This window comes from Pomacea canaliculata, linkage group LG6, assembly GCF_003073045.1.
Source record: "Pomacea canaliculata isolate SZHN2017 linkage group LG6, ASM307304v1, whole genome shotgun sequence".
NCBI classification, from domain to species: domain Eukaryota; kingdom Metazoa; phylum Mollusca; class Gastropoda; order Architaenioglossa; family Ampullariidae; genus Pomacea; species Pomacea canaliculata.
The window spans coordinates 25,228,150-25,252,491 of record NC_037595.1 but is presented as its reverse complement, the minus strand read 5'-3'; the positions used below and the strand labels follow the sequence as shown (position 1 = coordinate 25,252,491).

The 24,342-nt window shown below is 42.6% G+C and overlaps 1 protein-coding gene across 1 annotated transcript; it reads left to right on the top strand.

Annotated features, from left to right (window-relative positions):
* Positions 1-1,325: 1,325 nt before the first annotated feature.
* On the top strand, positions 1,326-17,033 carry LOC112567275 (zonadhesin-like). Its single transcript, XM_025243906.1, has 13 exons — positions 1,326-1,790; positions 3,875-3,919; positions 8,701-8,779; positions 10,240-10,416; positions 11,458-11,600; positions 12,236-12,326; positions 12,454-12,566; positions 13,017-13,104; positions 13,953-14,080; positions 14,318-14,393; positions 14,685-14,827; positions 15,078-15,150; positions 15,865-17,033. Exons 1-13 carry the CDS (start codon positions 1,701-1,703, stop codon positions 16,062-16,064), a joined length of 1,446 nt encoding a protein of 481 aa, XP_025099691.1. The 5' UTR covers positions 1,326-1,700; the 3' UTR covers positions 16,065-17,033.
* The last annotated feature ends 7,309 nt before the right edge of the window (positions 17,034-24,342 follow it).

Below are 24,342 nucleotides of genomic sequence, written 5' to 3'. Positions count from 1 at the left end.
TCAGCAGCATAATTGGAGATCCCAATCAGTGTTTGGTTGCTACAAAAATACAATGAAAACTAGAACAAAGCTCAAGATGACTTCTACACACACACAAAAACTCACCCAAAGACATATCTACTTCTTGGTGCAAAGAAAAGGTCAACTGGGATGCAATTTCTTTTTTAAATCAATAGATAAATCTCATTGTAAGATGCTATTTCCCACAATATAGTTGAAGTACCCCCTTCCATTCTTGAGATAGAAGGCTACAGACAAAAACTCGTGGAACTCATCATGTTTCTACACAGGTAATTAACATATGGTCCCAGCTAATAATCCCTAACCCTAACCCTTTGATGGCATAAAAGGAAACCTTCACAAGCCTGATGTCTGTGGTGTTCAACTTTTTTTTCTGGGATCAGTAATGTTGCTGGGTGTGTGTCTCAAGAACTGAAGGTGGTGGTGGGGGTGGGGTATTTATCCAGGTTTTGATAGTGCTGAGCCGTAACCTGATTATTAGGAAAAACAGTTGCTTTCTATTAAAGCTGTCTCTCAAGCTGTGAAAATCATGGAACTGAGTGCAACATCCATGCAAATGCAGAATCAGTGAGATTGTAAGATTAAGACTGGCTTCTTTTGTTAACAATATTAACAAAGATTATGTCGGTGAAGAATACGAAGACCAAAAGAAAAAATAGCTTTCTTTCTATTTTTGTGATGATAAAAAAAAATGTCTTAAAAACGTGCAGTGTGCATTACAGCTGAGGTTTCTGTGGGCACATTGTCCATATATATCTATACACACAAATGTACATACACACATACAGACATATTGAAGTTTGATGGTCAAGCTTTTAAGCGAGAAAATAACGAGACTTGGAAATTTTGTTAACAGATTTGAGTCTTGAAACAGGAGAAGTAGAAAATACATTGTCAGTCTATCTTGGCATGTAATTGGTCATTCTGACGGCAGACACCCACTTGGTCAATAACCTGGTCTTTTGATAAGTCAGGTGCGACTGAGGTGTGTGAATGTCGAGCGTGTGCGCGAGTGTGTTCATGAACTAGGAGTTCGCACACATCATTAAACACTAAATCATAGGACAGGCTTCCTTTATATAACTTTTATGCGCCATGAAGCAAACCTAGAATCTCTCGACCAGTTTTGCGACCACCATCGCCATCTTTGAGCTGTGGATGTGAGCTGCATCCACTTCCCTAACTCACAACGACTATACAGTGGTTCCATGGGTTTTTGTAAGACTTTTCCATACATAAAACTTGGTGTATAACCCCATTCGTCTTCTACCATTGTCGATATGATAGCCAGACACAAAAGGTTGCGTAGGGCGATGCGCAAGATTGCATTACAAAGCTACTACACCAGGGGTGCATCGCGGCGACGCACATCGCACGTGGTTGACCTTGCTGCGTCCACCGCTCTCCCCCATCCCATCACCCTCCCGGCGACATCTTTGACTTCCACGCGAGGGGAGCTTGTTTGTCAGGGATCCTCCTGCCTGCGGACAGACATCGACGTGAGCCGAATGCATATCGTAGCGACTCCCCTTCCCGGGTGGAAAGAAGAGAAAAAAGGGACTTTTTAGTGTCGCCTGCAGAAGGAGCTTTGACCTCCCTAAAGAGAAGGAGTGTTTCGACGAGGGTACGAGCGAACTGGTGGTAATTGGCGGCCCCATTGGTGAAGTGAACAAGACGAGATGTTCCTGGATGAGTCTCGGCAGAAAAAGACTCGGGAGAAGATCCAGCTGGACGTCATGAAACCGACTCTCCTAGCTTGTGTGTTGTTAGTGAGTATATCTGCTTCCATCCTTCTCCATACTCTATCATTGGATTAATTATCATAGATTTCTGAAACTAGTTTGTCTAGTCTGTCCTCATTCTAATGCTTCTACTAATCATCATCATCATCAGTGATGATTGGCTGTCCTCATCTCGGGCACGCTGTTCTTTTTCTGACTCTAGTACCTGTTTGGATGCGAATATGCTTTAGTTGCTGGTGGGGAGTGAAACAGACCTCCTTTGGCCTTTATTGTCATTAGTGTTGTTAGTGTTATATATTGTAACTAAGTTGTGAAAGAGCTTTCCCAAACAGATAACGCAGAATTGAATTTAAAAAAAACTTCATCTAATATCTAATACAGTATGGATATCTACATCAACATTGCCACAAACAATATTTCTAACTCTAAGATGATTTGTGGCTAATTTTTCTATAATTCAAAAAATATTATGTAAGTTAGTTTATATTATTTAGTAAAGCATTATAAGGTCTCCGGCATCATATTGTGCTCCATTACCGAGACCAAGTAGTGTGCTGGAACCAAGACAACATGAGACTGTGTCTTGAGGGCAGAAGCCGAGGTGACCAGATAACTAACTCTTCTATAATGAATTCACCTTCCTTATACTCATTACCTTCATTTCTAATGACTTTAGGCAGTAGAGCTATTGCAAAAGGACAGCCATAAACACGCTCTATTAGTATGTTAATCATTTATTTGGAGAGCTGAACTGTCACGTGATGTGACTGAAATCACGGACCGTTGCGCCACGTGTAAGACAGGGGGAAGGTCGCAACGGTGAGCCGCTTGTCACGAGGACAAGGAGGAGCGTGGTTAGATGGCTCACCTCAAGCACACACTTTTTTTCTTTAGAAAAACACCTGTTTATATAGGTTTGGACCAGCTCCCCCGTGATACATCCTCATTTTGTGACCAGACGGAAAACACCAACAACCAACTAACCAGCCTTGTTTGCTGGAACAATCCACCCTCTGTTGCCTACATTTTAATTTCAATACTTATCTCTTCCAGATGAAGTTCTTCAGGTAAGGTCGCATGGTCAATGAGACTATTGCAAATGGTCACAAGGCTAACTCAGACAAGCCCGGGTTCATTATTAAAGATGAGGTCACATATATTACAAGGATGCTTGATGAAGAGAGGCAGCCAAGTGCGGTGCAAGTTAACTTTCGTCTCGTTTGGTCTCAAGGGAAAATCCTTTCAAGTCCATTTTTGATTGTACTTCACCGTTGACAAAACCTGTCCCAATGTCCGCCCATCTTCCCATCCCGCCAACTCGTTGACTATACAACCTGGCGGGATGGGAGGTAGGAGGAGGGTGGAGGGGGAAATTACGGAGATGGCGTCGTTTGACAAAGGGTTATGTTCCGCGCACGGGTGGATGTCTTTTTCGAGGTGCAGGCCATTGCCGGATGTCAAGCCGTTGTCTCTTCTGAGCATTGTACACACACACGTGAGAGAAAATGCGCGATTAGTTGTACCTTGCACAAAAGCGGGTGGCTGACAGACTTACACGAGGATTGAAGATTGAGGGCAGGGCATGGCTAGTGCGGTCGAGAATGAGGACGTCTGTTAGAGGTTTGCCAACGCCTTTAGATTGCAACCCAAACCTCACCTTTGTGCATACCCAACATATGGGTTCCCTCAAAAGGGTATATGAGGAGGTTAGGCCCCGACTTCCACGTGCATTAGACACAGTGAACCACTTACAGTTCGCTGCCACACGGGAATTTAATTGTACGTCTTCTACACACACTTTCTTTGTGAAAATAAATAGTTTGGCCCAGTTAAAAAAATTAAATATGTTCAGTAAATTAGAAAAAAATCCCCAAACTGTCTTAGAGATTATGGTGTTGTTATCCAAATATAGAGCAAAAAAAAAAAATGAGGAATGATTTTTTAAAAAAAACGGGTTGCATCGCATGGATCTTCAAAAAATGCGTGAGACGTGCATGTTATCTCAGACTATGTCCCTGATTTTTCTACAAGTATTTTTGTTGTCAGATCTTGCCTAGATGAAGGAATGGTAACAAAACGAAAATAAACCTTGTGTTCTTTCATTTCTACAGTTGACCTGCAGAGCAGGGGCAGGAGCTGAGCTTTGTGGAACCGAGGTAAGATTATTTTGTACCTTCTTGACCTACAATTTCCCTGTGTATGTGTGTAATAATAAATAATAATATTTATTCAGTTTTTGGTAGACCATCTGGTCCATATCAACATCACTTACTGGTGGTTACATGCATGTGTGTGTGTACACAAGGAATTTTTACTTGTACTCTCTTGCACCCACTCCACCTCTAAAAAAGCTCAAATCCTTCCAAGACTCACATCCTTCGCAGCAGCACAAGATTAATCGGTGTTTGTGTATTTGAAATAAAATATATTGACAGTACTTTTACATTAATGTCTTCACATGTGTTCCTGCACTCGTGTGTACATGTGATTGTGTGTTTATGTGTATATGTAGATGTGCGTATGTGGGTATGTATGTGTGTATGTGTGCGCGCGCGTCCGCAGCAAACTCTAAACGGAATTTTCACTGAAATGTCCACACTGCTTACTCTGTACCATGCTGTTTCATTCGACTTACTCAAACAACCCCAACCGTCTTTGTTTGCCCTGACATTGCTGCTTCATTACTGTCTTCCAGTGAGTGTTTTTCGAAGTTTCTCAGTTTCCACGCACAACGCAGAAAGCTGTGAAAGCCAGACATCTTGGAAGAGGATGCAAATTGAATTATTATATCCCCTTCGTTCCAAACGTTTTACGTGGAATTTCGACCAGAGATGCCGGAATCTGTAATTAATTTGCTTTAACCGCATTCCTCCGACCGCAGCCTGTTTTCTAGTGTAGCAGATGCAGCGTGAATTAACCCCTTGCTTGCATCCGCCAAACAGTTGAATCTGTAGAAGAGGTGTGAGTAATACTGTAGCGGTTTCTTCTAACCCTCGGAGGGTGGAGGTGGGTAGAAAGGGGAAACAACAGCACGAGTGTTGAATTAACAGTCTCCTGCACTTGTGGCTTCTGTTGGGGGGAGTTTGCTCTTCCTTTGAAGCGCACTTGTCCACAGCAAACAGACCCAACACGCAGGGTGAGGATGCTGAGAGAGATGTGGACTGGGAGAGAGGGTGGCTGGGTAGAATCATTGTGATGCGCTGCATTCTCTTAGGTCGCATCCTTCATCCAGCGACTTCTACCACGAGGGACTGTCTTTAGGACAGCTTAATTTGCGCGAGGACCAGCTCTGAGGTTGATCGTTCACCAATTAGTGTGTTTGTGTGTGTGTCGTGAAGTTAGACCTTTAATGTTTCAGTGTTTGTCGTTCTTGAGGAGCGCAAAGCCTAGTTCCGGGGTTCGATACCCGTGTAGAGCAGTGTACTTACTACTCACCCCCATCTCACCCTGTTGACCCACCTGTGGAACTCCTTATGGGGTTGGGAAAGGTAGGGGAGTTAGATGAGATGACTACCGCCCTCACGATAGCTCATTTCGAGACCCAGGGGTAGAGGGCTTGAACACCTCACTCACCTACAACCATAATGTCTCTTTGTTTCCCATTTTTCAGCTTTGTTTATTTCACTAATTTCTTCCTATAGCTTTAACCTCTTTTTTCTTTCCATTAATGAACAAAAAAACTGAGTTAAATTTTCCGTGATCCAGCAGCGAGCTACCATGGGGTGCAATCGTGCATCTTGTCCCCACAAGAAGTCGTTGGTACAAAGCAATTTTTGGATCAGATTATTACTGTAACAGCATCACAACGTCACAAAGTAAACCCATGATGTATGAATAACGAGCAATTCAAGTTGATGAAACATAGAACGAACGGTTAACGCCAACCGAGAAAAGTGTTCACATCATCAGCCTGTTACTTATGATCACGTGCTAACTTGCACTGGCAGAACTACTAAACAAACATCCGTTGTAATATTGCATTTTCACAGTTTTGCTTCAGTGTTTGCTGTACTTGATTGGTTACAGTGCTAGAGGGGGTCTCACTGTCGGTGTTCAGATGTTTCAGTGTTCCAGGTTGTCGCTCGCATGAAAGACACGTAGACACGCCAAACGGTATCGGCGGTCTGTTGTTCTTCCTCCACGATCCATTCGTCAGGTCAGGAAATCAAACAGGAGGCTGGAGGTGATAGTAGAATGTTGTCGAGTGCAAGCAGGATGTAGAGTAACCGAGGGGAAAAGAGGTCAGGGACACCGTGACAGTTATTTTAATAAGGTAGCTTGTTTCGCTTGCTCTCAAATCAGGTGAGAGCCGGTGTTTTCATGTTGCACTCAGATTCCAGACTTAAATGTTGTCTCGGTACGACGCCATATGTCGGGTCAGCGCAGTTCAAATGAAGCAGATAAAATTAAACATTCTAACGGCTATTGACGGTATTATCATACACGGAGAAACGATCTCTACTGCCCTTCACTTTCTGGGAGAAAAACGCTGCGCCATACGGGTATCGAACCGTCGTGCTTCGCGTTCTTGCAGGTTCGGATCCCAGTTGCCCTAACCAGTCAGCTATACCCTGCCCTGGTGGTGGTAGCAGCATAGCAGTGGTGCATCCACATCGAACACTATCCTTTCCTATTTTAAAGCATTCAATGTTTTTTCGTCAACTGTACTTAACTGGGTGGCTTGTAACTGGGCCAGTGGGTGTACTCCACATAGGCATATCTGACACCTATGTAATAAGCCTTAGCTATTCTTTAACAATTTGCCGAGAAACTGTCTTCCCCGTGTTACATCGCAGATACCCCGGCATACTTATGCACTTTGTAGGTAAACATTTCAATGGCTTTGTATGCCTTTTGTGAACTTAGTACTTCTGGGTGTAAAGGGTTCGGGTGTCTGCTCCCCTTTGAAGCGGACGTTCGCCGAACACACCTGAGAGTGAAATAATCCGTTGTTTTTGGAGAAGGGTTGTCATGTTGTTTCTGTCACCCTCACACCGGGTGCAGGCTTCTAGTCTCTGTAAATCAAAGATTTTTTCAGTTTCCAAACTCATCCGCCTACCTTTCCCAGCTGCAATACCCGAAAAATAAAACTGCTGAAAAAAAAGAATTTTTTTGCCGGATGTGGCTTTTAAAGGACCTTTCAGCGATATCTAAGTATATATATATCCTTTTTTTATTTCCAATTTTTATTTTATTTGTAATTCTCTCGTTGTTCTTTTATTTGTTTCTTTAAGTTAATCGTGTTTTCACTTTTTATCTTTTTTCTTGATGTAGTATTTTTCAGTTCATGCTGCCTCTCTGTATAGCAGCTACATAAACCAACCGCGTTTCAAATTCCACAAACATATTTATTCTGCTGAAATTATAATGATTTATTTTCTTTCCCACTTTTTTCTTTGATTTTCCTAATTAGTTAAATATTTATTCTGTTTTCGTACTTTATATTTTTTTTCTTTGTTTCATTCTTCACTTTTGAACAAGGTGACAAGAAAACAAAGCTTTAAGAGATGATTAACACGCTCTTTCTCCCTTTTCTTACTCTCTCTCTTTCTCTCTCTCTCTCGTGGCATATCTTTTGCACTAAATGATGCCTGAAGCAGACTTGAACCCTAACCCTTACACCTGCTGCACCCTAGCTTTACTGGGGCCACAACATTGTTCTCGAGTTCGATTAGGGCTCCAAGGTGTGCAACAAGAAGAGTTCTGTTTGACACAAGGTATAAAGAAAGTGGGATCGGCGCATAAAAAGAAAATAAACATTGAAAGAAAAGTTTTTCTAAGGGACATGACTCTCCGGCCAAGAGCTGACAAGAAGGGATGGGCGGCCATTGTACAATCTCTTACTCCCCTCCCCATCATTCTCCCCCTCTAAACCCTCAAACCCTCCTTCCTCCCTCACCCATTGCCTTTGTCCTCGCACTTCACGTGCAAATTGCAGAAATTATAAAAAAAAGTAATGCTAACCACTGCATACATCCGTCTACCAGTCTGTCCAGGGCATCTTGGCCTACCATCCTCTCCCCACGTGCGTGCGCTTGCATCCGGTTGGTCAGTTGACAAATTTGCAATCCTGTTCACACTTTGAGGCGACGAATCCTCAACGAACTCTTTTTCTTTTTCTTCGGACAGGTAGTGAAGGGTTTGGTGGAGGGGAGTGTAAACGATTCATGTTCTCTCTTTCATGTCCTTTTCATAATATGCACTTTAAATGATGGCGCTGTGTGCTTTAGTAATTGTGTCCCTTGTTATGCAATGCGGAGTTCTTTACCCTGAACACCGCTATCCTCTACATTCGCAAAATTGTACACTCTTTTTTTTATTTTATTCCAATCACAAATACATAGTTCTGATTCACTCTAAATTATTATTTCCGGTACATTTTCAAAAACTCATTAATCTATATTTCAGTGAATGATCTTTGTTAAGTACTTCTGGAAAAAAAGAAGCAAGGAATGAATCAACAAAGGAATAAAGACAAAATGAAGGAATTAAGGAAGGAAGAAATAAAAGAAAAATAAAAGATGGAATAAAATTGTTTGATAACTTTGCTGATTCTCATCACATCGTTCTTTACATTAGTCCTCTCTCATCTACGGTGTTTTGAATGTTATGCCTGCTCTGTACGTTTTAATTCATTTTAAAATTGTTGCTCTTCACCTTGGTACAGTCTATAGAACGCCATTCCTGATACTCACCTGTTGTTTGACACACCGCTCCATGTTGTTTTGTACATTTGGAACTGCACTGAACTCCTACTTACCTGTTTCTTTAGTGTCCAGGTCCCGTTATTTGTCGCATTTGGAAGATAAAATTTCCACTGTACATAAACGAACTATCAAATACATTTTCATGCTGTACTTCGAATAATTGCTGATATTTGCTTGAAATGCAAAGTATGTGGCAAAGGTGTTATGACCTCTTATGATATACTGTACAGACATGCGGCGAGGGAGAGAAATGTTATGAAGTCTGTCAGACTCCCCTTTGCACGGGTGGCATCGACCAGAAATGTATCGGTGAGTACTGACTTGAATCACTGAATATTGGCTTTGGTGCTGGTGTGTGTAGAGGTTTTTCATATTGGTTTGTATTCATTAACCGTATTAACATTATGTATTAACATTAATACACAAACTAAGCAAAAGATATATAAATATATATTATCTTGTTTATATGTATGTTTATTTCGTTAAGAATTTCGATCGCATTCAAGTAACTTTTAAAACAAATAAATTGAAATATTTTATTTCAATGCTTTTTGTAAATTGGGGAAAAAAACGAATTGAAAGCCTCCACCCTATTTTCACTACAAAAACATTGAACATTGAAGCACACATATATATATATACAAATATACACACACGTACCTAAACATGTACTCAAGCTCATGGACAGAAATAAAAATATGCACGCAAGCACACGCGCGCGATCACACACACTCACAGAGTCTACAAGACACAACCAAATTCCCCAATTTTTTCTAATTTTAGTGCCTATTATTTTTCGAGTTCAGGGTAAGGGGCTAATCTCTCGAGTAGGTGTCGGCAAACAGTGATTATACCTGTCCGAGGGGCGGAGAAAAACACACATCTTTGTATCTGTGAACATTATTTGTCTAGCATGTAGTTGTATCAAGCGGTGTTAGGGGGAAAAATTAAAATATCTGAGTGTATTTGGAGTGATGAGAGTGGCTTGGTTCAGAACAGTTTATTCCTGCGCCTATTAAAACTGCATTGAAACTGTTCTTTAAAGTTTTAATTCTTTCTTTGCACATGGGATTGTATCACGATGTAAGGCACTCATTTGTTTGATTTCTTTCCCTTAAATATTTTAAACAAATTAAATTCAGTGAAACTGTGAACAGCCAGACATCAAAACAAGAGTTTTGTGGTATAAGAGAACCCTGCACCAACTTCCCCACCAAACAAACAAATTCAATGTTGGATAAACTGTATGCAACAATTAAAGGTCTCGTTTTACTAACAAAAACTATTGAAAATGGTATTAGAATGCGATTTGAATTTTTCTCATTATTGTGTGTGTTAGTGAGATTTTTGTTTTGATGGGGAGAGTAACGATTACAAAGCCTGTTGTAAAGCTATGCGCTCTTATATAAATTCACTAATTAATGTTCCTTAATTTTCTTTAAAGAAAATGACTTTAAAAATTTATTCCAGGGTGATGAGTTACCTTATTAGTGAGCTAAGCGATTTCCTGATAGTAGGATCATTGTTCCAAACTTGTATTCCCTTTATAAGACAGACGACATTCTTAAAACTCAGGATTACTTTATTTAAATGATTATTACAAAACTAAGATGACCTTTTAAAATCGGATCTCGTAAAATAAGTTCTGACCACTTTAACTGACCACTTGTATCTTGTTGACCGCGCATGCGTCATGACCACGGGAAGTGGACCATGAGCAAGGAATGTGTCCTTTTCGTGTCTCAATTTCATCGTCTTCTTCATTTTAGTCGAGAGCAGACTCTTGAATAACCAAGCTGCTCAGCAGAAATGTCCCAACGGTCAGCTGCCAGTCCTGTACCCGGACCGTCTGTGGTTTGTGGGTGTGCACGAGTGTTCCAACGACAGTCATTGCCCAGCGGGTAGACAGTGCGTGAACAGCGCGTGCTGTCCTCCCTCAGTTCCAGGTGAGTGGTGAGCTGTTTGTCTACCCGTCTCCTTGTCCGTGTGTTTGCTTGTTTCTTTTTCATAATACACATCATTATTGTAATTGCCTTGTCGCGAACTTGTTTGAAGTATATTTTCCTATTCATAAAATTTTGCTTGAAGTAGATTTCAGTCGATACCTTAAGATGCCATGGCAGAACAATGTTTTGTCGCGAATTTTGTCTTATTTTTGCCCAAAAATATGTTCCTTCAAATTTCCTATCTGAGAATCCTTAATTTTGTACAAAGACAGGTTTCTCAAAAACCCAACAGCGGTAAAACCATTTTGTCACACGCGAAACGCAAGTTCTAATTTTTTTTTTCTTTTGTCACTTGTCCTTCCAAAACTAAAGAGCAGATTCCGTTGAACAAGTGCTCTTCGTCTGTTTGTTCGGTCAAACTGTGTTCTGCATTTCAATAACAAGAAGTGTCCCTGTCGAGACGAAAGTGGCTTATTGCTTGAAATGCATTTCCGAGTGATCCAGAACAGGGGATAGTCAGTATGAGCCCAGAATGGGATGGTCACTCCTTCAACCACCCTCTTACAGGTTGAAGACAACGAAGCACAATGCCAGTTAGCTAACGGGAAGAGATAACGACTTATTTGAACTGTTAAAGGTTTAAATGTTGCAGATTCTTTTTTAAAAACTGGAATGGGATTGAGTTCTGTACTATTTCCCCAGATGTGGGTGACCTGAGTAACTCGAGATATACCCCGCACAGAAATAGGTCAAACTCGACCTCACCATTGTCACACATTAATTAAGATATGCTCCCGACTTTCCCATTGGCTAAAACCTTCATACTGGCTCCGGAACTGGACCACGTACGTCACATACGGTTATTGCTCGTTGACGTAACAGTGGTCAGAATAATCTCGATTATATCATGCAATCCCCAAGCTGCTTCTCTTTGTGTCTTGGCTCAAAGTGACGTTGCCGGCCAGCGTGTCCTGCATTTCAGGTTTGTCTCTTAGAAACTCAGGTGTGGCAGGTGAACTAACGACTGTCTGCATGTCCTAGTTCCAGTTGTCCGCGCGGCGTCTCTTGGTGCGTTGAACCCCTTGTGTCCGCCTCTCTGCCGCATGGGCTGCCGCTACGGATTTCAGGTGGACGCCAAAGGTTGTCCCATGTGTGCCTGCCGTCCGGAGCCTTGCGAAAACTACGTGAGACAACGTTCCTTTTTTCTTCTTTCTACTCTTTTCATCTTCTTGTATGTCTTTTATATTGCACGATCTTGACGCTCAATATCCTTGATATTCTAAACCTTGATTTGTACGTCCTTGACATTACATTTCTTTTAGATTGCACCTTTTATATTGCATTTTATTTTTACATTTATCTTGCATATCACGTCTTTAAAATGAACATCTGTGGCACTGCAAGTCATTTAAAAGAACGTCCTTGACACTGACATTGCACGTCTTTGACATGTCCTTGACAGAGGTTGTTTAAATGACATAGATGTGCAAAGTTGGGTAGTGATGGTTTTCCTTGCTATCGCGCTCTACTGTCTGGACTTTCTTCCCAGTCTTTTGTGTAATGTGCAAACCTTGCAAGTATGCAAAGTGGGTCTAAAGATGCATTCCATTTCTTTCTTCCTATTTCATCCACCTTTCTCTCACCTCCCTCTCTCAACTCCCTCCTACTCTCCCCCTTCTCTGTTTCTACTACCTGCTCCAATTTCTGTCCTATCTCCACTTTGTATCTTGCACTGTCACCCTGTCTGTTTTTATGCATACGATGTTTATATTTTAAATAGATTCTGTTTGAGCTTGACCAATCCACAAATACTTTTCAGCAATGTCCCTCAGGTACCAAGTGTAAAGTCATGGGAGACGTAGACAAGTGTGATGGCATTGTATGCAGCAACCTGTACCCCGCGTGTATCGGTATGTTTCCCGTAGTTTTCTTCTCTGCGTTACACCTGGCAATAAGCAATATACCTGGAGTAATGTTGCTAATACAAGGTGCATGGAGAATAATCCAAGTATTTAGTCCCTACACCTGTTGTTGCAGATGCCAAGACAGAATGTCCTTTGGTAGCCTGTCGCATGCTGTGCCCCTTCGGTAAGGAACTGGATGACAACGGGTGCGAGCTGTGCGGGTGCAAGGACGTTTGTCGTCAGGTGGTAGGTAGTCCCCTCGCTAGGCCTCGTCACTCTGTGGATTATGACGTAGACTGTGATGACTTTGAAATGTGATGTAACTGTGACGTCTCTGAACTGACATGTAGATTGTGACGCCTTTGAAATGCGATATAACTATGACGTCTCTGAACTGCGATGTAGGCTATGACGTCTTTGGAATGTGTCGTAGACTATGACGACTGCTGTCTTCTTCCTTCAAGTCTTACTCTCTGACTCTTGTTCCTTGTTAAATCGTGTTTTTTTTGCCATAACTGTTAATATTGTGTTCATGGTTAATGTCATTTGTTTCTTCGTTCGTTCGTTCGTTCGTTCGTTTGATCGTACTGTCCTTTTCCTCTAATCACAAGCTTCTGCCTCTTCTTGTCCTTTTTCCTTGTCATTGTCGTCTTCTTCTGCTGCGGTGATAAAATCCTTCGTCAACACTTCACACAGGTGTGCCCTACCGGCAAGAAGTGTCAGCCGAATTATCCCTCCAGCCAGAACAGTCCCTCCGCGCCTCAGTTCTCCTGTGTTGACATCAGTGAGCATACACTCTTCAGCCCACCCAACAGGAGCAAAGTATTGCTGTACCTGTCTGTGGCTAACTAAGCCATTACTCACACACAGTTACACATCCTCTTTCTCTCTCTCTCTCTCACACGTATACATTCTCTCTCTCTCTCTCTCTCTCTCACACACACACACACACACACAAGAAGAGAGGAACAGATAAAGTGGTTTTTCAAATAATTTTTTTTATCAATGCGCACTCAACAAGTTTTGTGATTTTACAATCCAATTTGCACCTAATTGTTTTTTTGAAGTGGGAGATTTTCACCCCGTTCAGTTTTGTAGTTTCTTTTCTTCCCGTTCACGAGTCTGTTCCGCCTTACTTAACATTACATTTTAATTAGACAAATTAAATTTTAATTCTTTCTTTCTTTCATCTGATTTTCTATCTAAAATTCTAGAAGATTCTATCTTTTAATAAATAACCGTAAGTGAGCAGATTTGTCGATTCTTTCTTTTTTGGGGGTCATGATCTGTGACGTCACAAGAACACCTTGTGTCACGCGCTGTTTTGTAAAGTGTATTTGTCAACATTTCTTTGTATTATCAATTCCTACCCATGTTAAACTCCTGTTTCCAAATACCGTAAAACATGAACGCCATGTTTCCAGACAACATATACGTCCAACTATCTTCTGTTTCCAATGCTCAAAAGTGTCAATCTTGTGATTCCAGACACCACACACACAAACACGTCAGCCCCATTGTGTTTAAAGATGCAACAAACACATAAAACTCACTTCTGTTTCCAGATATCTTAAACTGGTCGTAATCCTGTCTTATTATACGGCCAAACATCAAACTTTCTTCTGCTTCCAGATCCAAACACGTCCCAGTGCTCACCAATTACCTGTCGAAAGCACTGTCCTTATGGTGCCAAGACGGACGAGAGAGGCTGTGAAATGTGCCAGTGCAACGATGAGCCCGTGAATATATGTTCCACCATGGTAAGCAGGTCAAAGATGACAGAAAAAATAGTGATACAAGACGAAAAAAAAACTGCGAAAGAAAGAAAGACGAAAACCAAAATTTTCTGGTACGAATCAGTGTACGTCTGGTTCATGACGTTGAACGGTTGCTGATTTCCGGTACGAACCAAAGACAATTTGAGGACCTTGCTTTTTTTCCACTCAGAATGTTGTAGATGGTTGTGTTTCTTGCACCAATAATTTTTGCGTCTTTAGGTGTGTCCAGACAATCAAAAGTGTCAGATGGTCACCGACAGCACGTGTACAACAGGGTTCTGTCCCAGATGCGTTGGTATGAACACTGCTTTAGCCAGACGATAAAGTAGTCTTACTGTTAAAAGAATGAATGAATGAGTCAGTTCTGGAACGGTGTGTGAACTTTGATTTCTATGCGAGTTTGACTCATTATGTAGTTGAATGGATGTAAGTGTGAGTGAGTGAGTGGACGAAGATTCTAGAAACGCTCGCATGGATGGGTCATGTGTCACCACAGTAAAGCTAACACCGACGTCTCATAGCCAGAATGATAACCTCTACGAAGCAGAGAAAACAATAAAAACATTCTCGATGTCCTTCTGTCCAGCCCAGTCGATCAATCCACTGGCCCTTTGTGCCAGAGTGCTGTGCAGGTTGTTTTGTCCAGAGGGCTTCGAGAAGGACGAGCAAGGCTGTGACACCTGCCAATGCAAGAAGAAGACGACACCAGCACAGACCTGCACTGAAGTGGTAGGAAACTTTCAAAGACAGAAAAATACAAGGAGGCAGACAAGCAGAAAGACAGAGATAGCGTGGCACAGAAAAAAAGCGAGAAAAAAGAAGAAAACAAAAATAAATACCATTCAAATTCAGATGCTCACAACCACAAAGTTGTTAACAACTGTAAGTCATGATTACTAAAATGTTTACTTCCTTTAAGTGGCTTGAAATCACTGTTTTGCTGACATTTACTCCTCTCCTGATCATCTTTATTTCGCAGAGATGTTCGGCAGGGCAGATTTGTGCTTTGGTTGAAGACTGCCCAACATGCGGCCTGAGGCCTGTCTGTTTTGGTAGGTTGACAGCCAGACAACAGCAACAAATAAAGAGGGCACACTAATGGTCGGGCTACTCACAACTGGCTTTTTTTTAAAACCGTTCAATGCCTAAACTTTTTTACCAAAATAAAATAGAGGTAAAATTTTGAGTTAGCCTATACAAATGAAAATTTAATCACGAAGGACATAGCAAAGATAAAGAAATCTGGTTACGGGGTTTAATTATGACCAAAAATTATGTGAGAAGATTGTTTTCTTTCTCTAACTTTATGAATTTGTTTCCAAAATCGGGTTCGGAAAATTTATGATCTTGATTTTCTCCTTGATTTTCTTACTCTAAAATAAATACATTATAATAGAGAAGACACACAAAAAATAAAACAAGGACCAAAATCAGTGCAGCCAGATTTTAAAAGCATATCTAAATTTTAGTGATTGAGGTGTCCTCTCATTCTGAAAATTATGGTGCTGTAACTTCTTTTGTTTTGTTGAAAGAGTTTATACATCTTTCTTTAATCTTGAGTATGAGTGCATTTATTTTCTCAAAATATTCCAAAAATTATATAGCACGCTGCTCAAACATATCTATATATATCACACATATATGCTCTCAATTGCTTTCTTTCTCTCACCCTCTCTCTATGTCACTCAACTATTTAATGACAGGTTCACCTGTCGGAAATCCCGAGAAGAAGACAAAAAAACTACTACGTATTATCTCCGTTTCAGATTTGCCAGGGACCACACTGTCACCAAACACAGCCACAACAACGACAACAGTGCCATCTACAACCCCTCCGTTGACCCCCCGTGTCTTACCTGATACCTCCACTGACTCCTCCATCTGCAGCCTCCTCAGGTTCTTCCTAACGAATAGCTCGGACTCCTCGTCCGCGGACAAGCGCCTGGCCGCCATATGCAAGCTGTAGCGCCACCTGGCGAGCATCAGCTACCCAGGTCCTGGCCGGGTACCTGGCGGCCTTTTTGGCCTTTTTGCAGCAGAAGCTCTAGTAGTCTTCGATACATATCTATATACTATGTCAGTAATGTAGATTTATGGCAGTTGGTGGTGAGCGCGACTCAGCTCGCGATTTTTTTACGTGTTACTCGGTCTGGAAGAACGGTGACAAGCTTTTTTGTAATTTTTCTTGCTTTTTACTGTAAAACTGTAAACCTCGGGACATGTTATGGAAGTGAGTGAAATGTAAATTGAGATACAACTGTTTTCAATAAAATATTTGTCATTTTTCTTAAGTGGCTGGATTTTTTGTAAACTCACTCTCGCATTGACGTTTGTAAATAAACAAATCCACACTCACCTATAAAAATCACGCAAATCACACTCTAAGGTAATGAAGTGCATACACAGAAAACATTTACACTACTGTAGTCCTTTGGTTCTTGTCCTTCTCCGAGTGATTAGTGATGAATACTGTTCTGATCACATTCTGGTCCATCAGTCATAGCAAGGACTGATGACTCACATCATCTTACTCTGAAACTAACTGGTCATTGGTTACAGTAAGAACTAGTTACATTCAAAACCGGGTAGACAGGTTAGTCAGTCGTAGGACAGACTAGTTGCCACCAAATTCCAGTTGCGAAACTTTTGCCTGTGAATAATAACTGTAAGTTGTTGTACTCACTTCATGCCACATGTAGGTGCTTCATGTATTTTGTTGTTATAGTTTTATAGGAAGGTTTTTGTACTTTTATATGAAGTTTTCAAATATTGTATATTATTTAGGATTACTACACATTTTCCGCACGTTTTAAGAATATATTTGAAAATTTGCTAGTGAAAGTAGGTTTTTGTGGGTGAAGCATGCTTAAAGGTAACATGATTTCTGTACACGTCATGGAATGTGGCTGACGAACAATATTTTCGTAATAAAATCTGTGATTTGATGCTGTGGTTTGGTGGACATTTTGGTATTTGACTTTTCTTCGCAAATATATTAGTCTTCATCCAAACTCTTTTATCTTCTCTCTTGCTATTCATTGTCGTCAAATTTATTGTCCACAGACATCATACGCACCGAGCTTTAGACAATTTTCTTTTAATGGAAAACAAAAGCAATTAGAGTTTGTTTACAAGTCGTTTATTTTACAAGAAGATAAGCTGTAATGATAAATCCAATATATATGATTTCATTGTAAGACATAAACTAACTGCTGTTACATGCTGCCAAAAGGTCCGATGACTTTTCTACGGCTTCAGCGGACATGTAAACAATTTTCAGCTTACACAAAGTTCGTGTATTTCAGCCTCAACGTGAAAATCCTTGGTGTCGAGGTGTTTCTCTTTCAAGGCAACCGCTGGCACGATGGCCCAGCCTTGTCCAGGCAGGCGAGCTCCGGGCTGATGGCACGGTGGGGATTCTGGCATAGCACCCCTGGGCAAGAGCACCACCATAACCTGAGTATTTTGACTATGTGCATAGACGCCACACTAAACAACTCATTCAAACTGGCAGAGAATGAACTAATCAAAGGGACGTAATACACAAAAAAGATTTCGCTTGTTATCTCCCATTCTTCAGTGTTTTGTTACCTGATCCGCACTGAAAATTTGGTTTCTCAAGATATATATATATAATCAAGTCTTTAAAAGAAGACAGAAGAAATCAATGCTTACTCCCTTACTGAGATTGTTTATTTTAATCGGTTTGTTTTTGTTTTCTTTATTTTTTTAGCAAAATAACCCCTACACTACGGAGACCTCACTCACTCACTCACTCACTCACTCACTCACTCACTCACTCACTCACTCACTCACTCACTCACTCACTCACTCACTCACTCACTCACTCACTCACTCACTCACTCACTCACTCACTCACTCACTCACTCACTCACTCACTCACTCACTCACTCACTCACTCACTCACTCACTCACTCACTCACTCACTCACTCACTCACTCACTCACTCACTCACTCACTCACTCACTCACTCACTCACTCACTCACTCACTCACTCACTCACTCACTCACTCACTCACTCACTCACTCACTCACTCACTCACTCACTCACTCACTCACTCACTCACTCACTCACTCACTCACTCACTCACTCACTCACTCACTCACTCACTCACTCACTCACTCACTCACTCACTCACTCACTCACTCACTCACTCACTCACTCACTCACTCACTCACTCACTCACTCACTCACTCACTCACTCACTCACTCACTCACTCACTCACTCACTCACTCACTCACTCACTCACTCACTCACTCACTCACTCACTCACTCACTCACTCACTCACTCACTCACTCACTCACTCACTCACTCACTCACTCACTCACTCACTCACTCACTCACTCACTCACTCACTCACTCACTCACTCACTCACTCACTCACTCACTCACTCACTCACTCACTCACTCACTCACTCACTCACTCACTCACTCACTCACTCACTCACTCACTCACTCACTCACTCACTCACTCACTCACTCACTCACTCACTCACTCACTCACTCACTCACTCACTCACTCACTCACTCACTCACTCACTCACTCACTCACTCACTCACTCACTCACTCACTCACTCACTCACTCACTCACTCACTCACTCACTCACTCACTCACTCACTCACTCACTCACTCACTCACTCACTCACTCACTCACTCACTCACTCACTCACTCACTCACTCACTCACTCACTCACTCACTCACTCACTCACTCACTCACTCACTCACTCACTCACTCACTCACTCACTCACTCACTCACTCACTCACTCACTCACTCACTCACTCACTCACTCACTCACTCACTCACTCACTCACTCACTCACTCACTCACTCACTCACTCACTCACTCACTCACTCACTCACTCACTCACTCACTCACTCACTCACTCACTCACTCACTCACTCACTCACTCACTCACTCACTCACTCACTCACTCACTCACTCACTCACTCACTCACTCACTCACTCACTCACTCACTCACTCACTCACTCACTCACTCACTCACTCACTCACTCACTCACTCACTCACTCACTCACTCACTCACTCACTCACTCACTCACTCACTCACTCACTCACTCACTCACTCACTCACTCACTCACTCACTCACTCACTCACTCACTCACTCACTCACTCACTCACTCACTCACTCACTCACTCACTCACTCACTCACTCACTCACTCACTCACTCACTCACTCACTCACTCACTCACTCACTCACTCACTCACTCACTCACTCACTCACTCACTCACTCACTCACTCACTCACTCACTCACTCACTCACTCACTCACTCACTCACTCACTCACTCACTCACTCACTCACTCACTCACTCACTCACTCACTCACTCACTCACTCACTCACTCACTCACTCACTCACTCACTCACTCACTCACTCACTCACTCACTCACTCACTCACTCACTCACTCACTCACTCACTCACTCACTCACTCACTCACTCACTCACTCACTCACTCACTCACTCACTCACTCACTCACTCACTCACTCACTCACTCACTCACTCACTCACTCACTCACTCACTCACTCACTCACTCACTCACTCACTCACTCACTCACTCACTCACTCACTCACTCACTCACTCACTCACTCACTCACTCACTCACTCACTCACTCACTCACTCACTCACTCACTCACTCACTCACTCACTCACTCACTCACTCACTCACTCACTCACTCACTCACTCACTCACTCACTCACTCACTCACTCACTCACTCACTCACTCACTCACTCACTCACTCACTCACTCACTCACTCACTCACTCACTCACTCACTCACTCACTCACTCACTCACTCACTCACTCACTCACTCACTCACTCACTCACTCACTCACTCACTCACTCACTCACTCACTCACTCACTCACTCACTCACTCACTCACTCACTCACTCACTCACTCACTCACTCACTCACTCACTCACTCACTCACTCACTCTTTTGATTTGTCACTGTCAGATTTGAACACACCACCTTTCAGTCTTCAGACCTCGTCTTTAGCCACCAGGCTATACAGCCGTTAGCAACTAATGTGTCTAAAGTTCGTGAAAAAGTCAAGTTCGCCGTTTACAACAATGAACAAATCCGCTGAACCGTGACGCACACGTCCCAGAACCGGTGACGTCATCGACAACGAGGCTGCTGTTAACGAAGATGACTAGTGCACGACGGACCACAAACACCCTGCTACTGTCCCCCTAGGTACCTCCAACTGCCATGAACACACACGTCATACTCAATGGAGTGAACAAGATCGGAGTGACAGACGGCAACAACCTACCCGATCCTCTCCCCTCCAGACATCATTGTACGCGTGGTCAGAGTTGCCTGCCCAGTCAATGGAGGACATCGAAAACGGACTACAGTACCCTACAAAGAACACCAACAAGAAATAAGTGACAAGATGGCCGGTCCTCCACAGTTCATGACAATTGCTATCCCATAATGTCGAGGACTTTGTGTGGACGGCAAGACACAAGCAAGACAAGGGAGAGAATAAGTTTCACTGACCCAGTGACTACGCGACACGAGGCCGAGACACGAGGTGTCCGTGCTAACGGTCACCAGGACACAGCACGGGACTCACCCGTGAAAATATTTCACTTCTTCAACTGCGACATCGAAGGTTTGCTCGTGAAAACACACTATCCTGGCTTTGTACAAAGCATTAACGTGTTTGTTATTGTGTCTTACAGACATTGCTTGACGTCAGCAGTACACTGCAATGTTTCTCTGACTTCCAACGATACTTCAGTCCTGCTTCTACACTTACATCGCAAGGAAGAGCTGCCGGCTGATATCCTTGTTTTAGTAAAAAAATGTATTTAATAAGTTTTTGCATAGACTGCAGTGTACGGTTGACAATTTGATTTTATTGCAATTTGACACCGAGTTTAACCAGACAAGTTCTGGACTTAAACCCACAGATGAAACGCAGGGTTCGGAGACAGACCAGGAGGAGATCGATCCTCGGCCCAGAACCGGATCCGCTGGGGTGGTATGGTTGCGGCACTAGGAGGACAAAGAAGACTAAAAAGATAAGTGGGTTTGTGTGTGTGTGTGCTGCTTCCACCATTTTGTAAGTCTATGATCATGTTGAAAGCACAGTTACATCTGGACTTACAGGCCTACCACAGAGACGTTAATATTCGAATACCACTTCTACCTACCGCAGCGTTCTCATGGCAACCTACTATTTCTACCTACGCATCTGGTTTTGTAACATCATTTCTCATCTCCATCTCTTCCCCAGAAGCACATTTTCCCGAGTTCCTCGACCATCTCACCGGAACATGGAGATGAAGCTGAGTTTCTAAGGTGGCCAGTGACAAATCACTGCCATGTGACCCCTAACTTTCATGCTCGTTGACCAATGGTGACCTCGCCACCAGCTCTGTCCATTTTTCACGGTTCCTCAAAGCCCCATGGGGAGTTAATCACACCAGCGCTGTCCACACTTTCCATGTATCCTCCTCCCTGTATCTTTCCTCTTCTTCTGTCTTCTCTTCTCCACTTTCCTTATTGTTTGGGCATCGTGGTGTTGATTCCCTCTCCGATTTAAAACAAATGATATCACAGATGGTTGGCCTCTTCGAAAGTGAGACGTTTGAGATTTCTTTGTGGCTGTCGAACCTTTGCAGTCAGATGTTCCGAAATGTTTGTAAAGGAGACATGCAGGACATATAAGTCACAGGGCAGAGACATTCATTTTGTCCTTTTCAGTTCGGAAAAGAATTACCTGCAGCTGATATAAATTGCATCAAGCCTTATGAAACTGATATAAAGCCTTGTGGTTACTACTTCATAGCAGCTCTCAGTTCCACGTTCGCTTGGCCCAGTGACAAGAAAAAGCTCTTCTGGGAGCCTAGAGCCAGTAAACCACTCACAGTTAGCCCAATCAATGTATCATCATCGTTATTTCCTCAGCTAGCACTGTCATAATCCACTTACCGGAAATTGGTCATGAAGCCGTTGTTAAAGCGAGACATTCGATGAGATAAAATCTGAGAGGAAGGGGAACTGCCAGGGTCAAGACTGGAACTGTTTTCCCGTCAGACAATGTTTCAAAGTACAGCACCCTTTCCTTTCTTTAGCAACCAGTAGGTGAGACAAACACAAATGTTTAGCTTAGTCTCGGGATTTTTTCTAAACCGAGTATATTTGACGGCGCCATCGTTAGGACAACAAGGAAACGACTTTCTTTGAAGTTATAAGTTGTCGGTAGCCGTGAGATCAGATCCCGTCCCCAACACACCTTTTTTTTTTTTTTTTTTTTTTTTTATTACCTTCTTTTCCGTACTCCCACCCGGCTAGCCTCTTGGTGACAAATTATGGGTAATGATCAGTAATGGTTATTCGATGGCCCTGCCACCCGCTCAACAAAGCTGGGTGAGGTCGGGCATGCGCACAAGGGTTGTTAACGCAACGGTACGAGGCGGAGCGTGGCGGGTGGGTCACGTGATCGGAGTGACAAATGAGCAGCGAGGGCCCCGTGGGTCCCTGTGGGATCACCAGCAACCGCGCAAGCTGACCTGCTGCGTGCGACAGTGTGGTGTGGAGACTGGTTGCTGGTCAGTTCGACCTTCTACTGAAATGGCGCCTGTTGCCATAACACAGGTGTGAACATCGGCTAGAGAAGAGCTGGACAACCGGACCTACCTGGAGAAAAATAATCCGCACTCCCTTCGTGAATTCAGGTGAATACAGGTATTCCTGTGTGAACATTGTGTATAAACCAAAGTTCAGTGAACTGTCTGTAGTGACATTAAACACATCAACAGGGACGTGGCTCATCGCATGCCAACCTCCAGTCTGCTATCCCGCCTCCTTCCCTCTCTGTTCCCCATCCCCTCCCTTGCTGCCTCAGGAGTTCACCATGACCTTTCAACCGCAATCATCTCTATCCACACTTGGCAGACTGCGGCTACCGTTTCTTGAGGCTTTCAACGAGCTCTTAATGAGCGGCCGTCCAGCGCGCCAGCCATGTTGTCTTTTCAACTGAGAAAACTCGTTGTGCCGTGTATGTCAGGCAGATAAATAGCTCCCTATGAACGAACTCTAGGTCTGATGGGCGCCCCAGACTAACTGTTAATTATTTATTTATTTTTTAGAATAATTTTGCGTACTTGTTATCACCGTCTGCTTGTGGTAATCGTGAATTTACGATCGGCACTTTATCACGTGGCCGTGTGGTGGCCTGAGGAGGTAAGAGATCAACAAACTGTAGTAGGGAAGCTTAAATGAACCTTGCTTTGAGGTTAGTGCACTAAGGAACCCACAAAAACCTGGAGAAAAAAAGTCTTTAGCTAAATGGCAAGTTCAAAACTTAACTAACATTCTTCAAACATTAAACACACGCTCACCGAACAATCAACAAAGATACACACTCACCTCAACAGATACAAATCTGGTCAGGATGTGCCCAGTCCAGTCAAGGCTAACTTCCAATTCTGTTCAGGACTTGTTAAATAACACAAATCTGGTCAGGATGTGCCCTGTCCAGTCAAGGCAAACTTCCAATTCTGTTCAGGACTTGTTAAATAAAACATATCTGGTCAGGATGTGCACAGTCCGGTCAGGACTACAACACCAAGTCGGTTCAAGACTTGTTGCAAACAAAACGTCCGGACACACTGATGACACCGAGGAGACTGTTACTTCTCCCCGCCCCCGTCAAGGAAAAACTCACACAACAACATCCAAAACACTCTTTCCTTTGTTCTTCGAACAAAACAACCTATCAACACCAGTTGATTAAAAAAAAAACAGCAAAAAAAAAACAAAGCCCGGCCGGCCATCCCTGTGTGGCGCGCACTCAGACAGTAATTGCTGTCTTTCAAGTCTTCCAGTTACTTTTTCCCTGTCTCCTTCCTAGCTAAAAAAAAAAAAAAAACATTAAAAAATATAGCGCAGCAGGTTTGTGACATACCTCAATCTCATTTATTATTACTTTCTTTGTTTAAACGTCTGGTCAAACAGATTTCTCAAATCATGAAGTGGAGTCATATCTGGCGTCCTGTCGGTAGAGGTTGTTGCTACTAATCCACTGAAAGACTTTGCAACTTACATATCTTGTATTATTTTAATTTTAACATAATGATTATTTAAAATTGGAACTTTTGTAGTTAAAAATAATTTTTTGTCCATCAACACTCTTGGCCAAACAGACAACAACAACAACAAAAAAAAAGGA

What these genes read in the sequence shown, in the direction of transcription:
- LOC112567275 (XM_025243906.1), top strand. Translation starts at nt 1,701, where the DNA reads ATGTTCCTGGATGAGTCTCGGCAGAAAAAGACTCGGGAGAAGATCCAG. An exon ending in CATCGACCAGAAATGTATCG is followed by an intron (nt 8,780 to 10,239) that starts GTGAGTACTGAC and finishes TCTTCATTTTAG; the next exon opens with TCGAGAGCAGACTCTTGAAT. An exon ending in GTTCTCCTGTGTTGACATCA is followed by an intron (nt 13,105 to 13,952) that starts GTGAGCATACAC and finishes TTCTGCTTCCAG; the next exon opens with ATCCAAACACGTCCCAGTGC.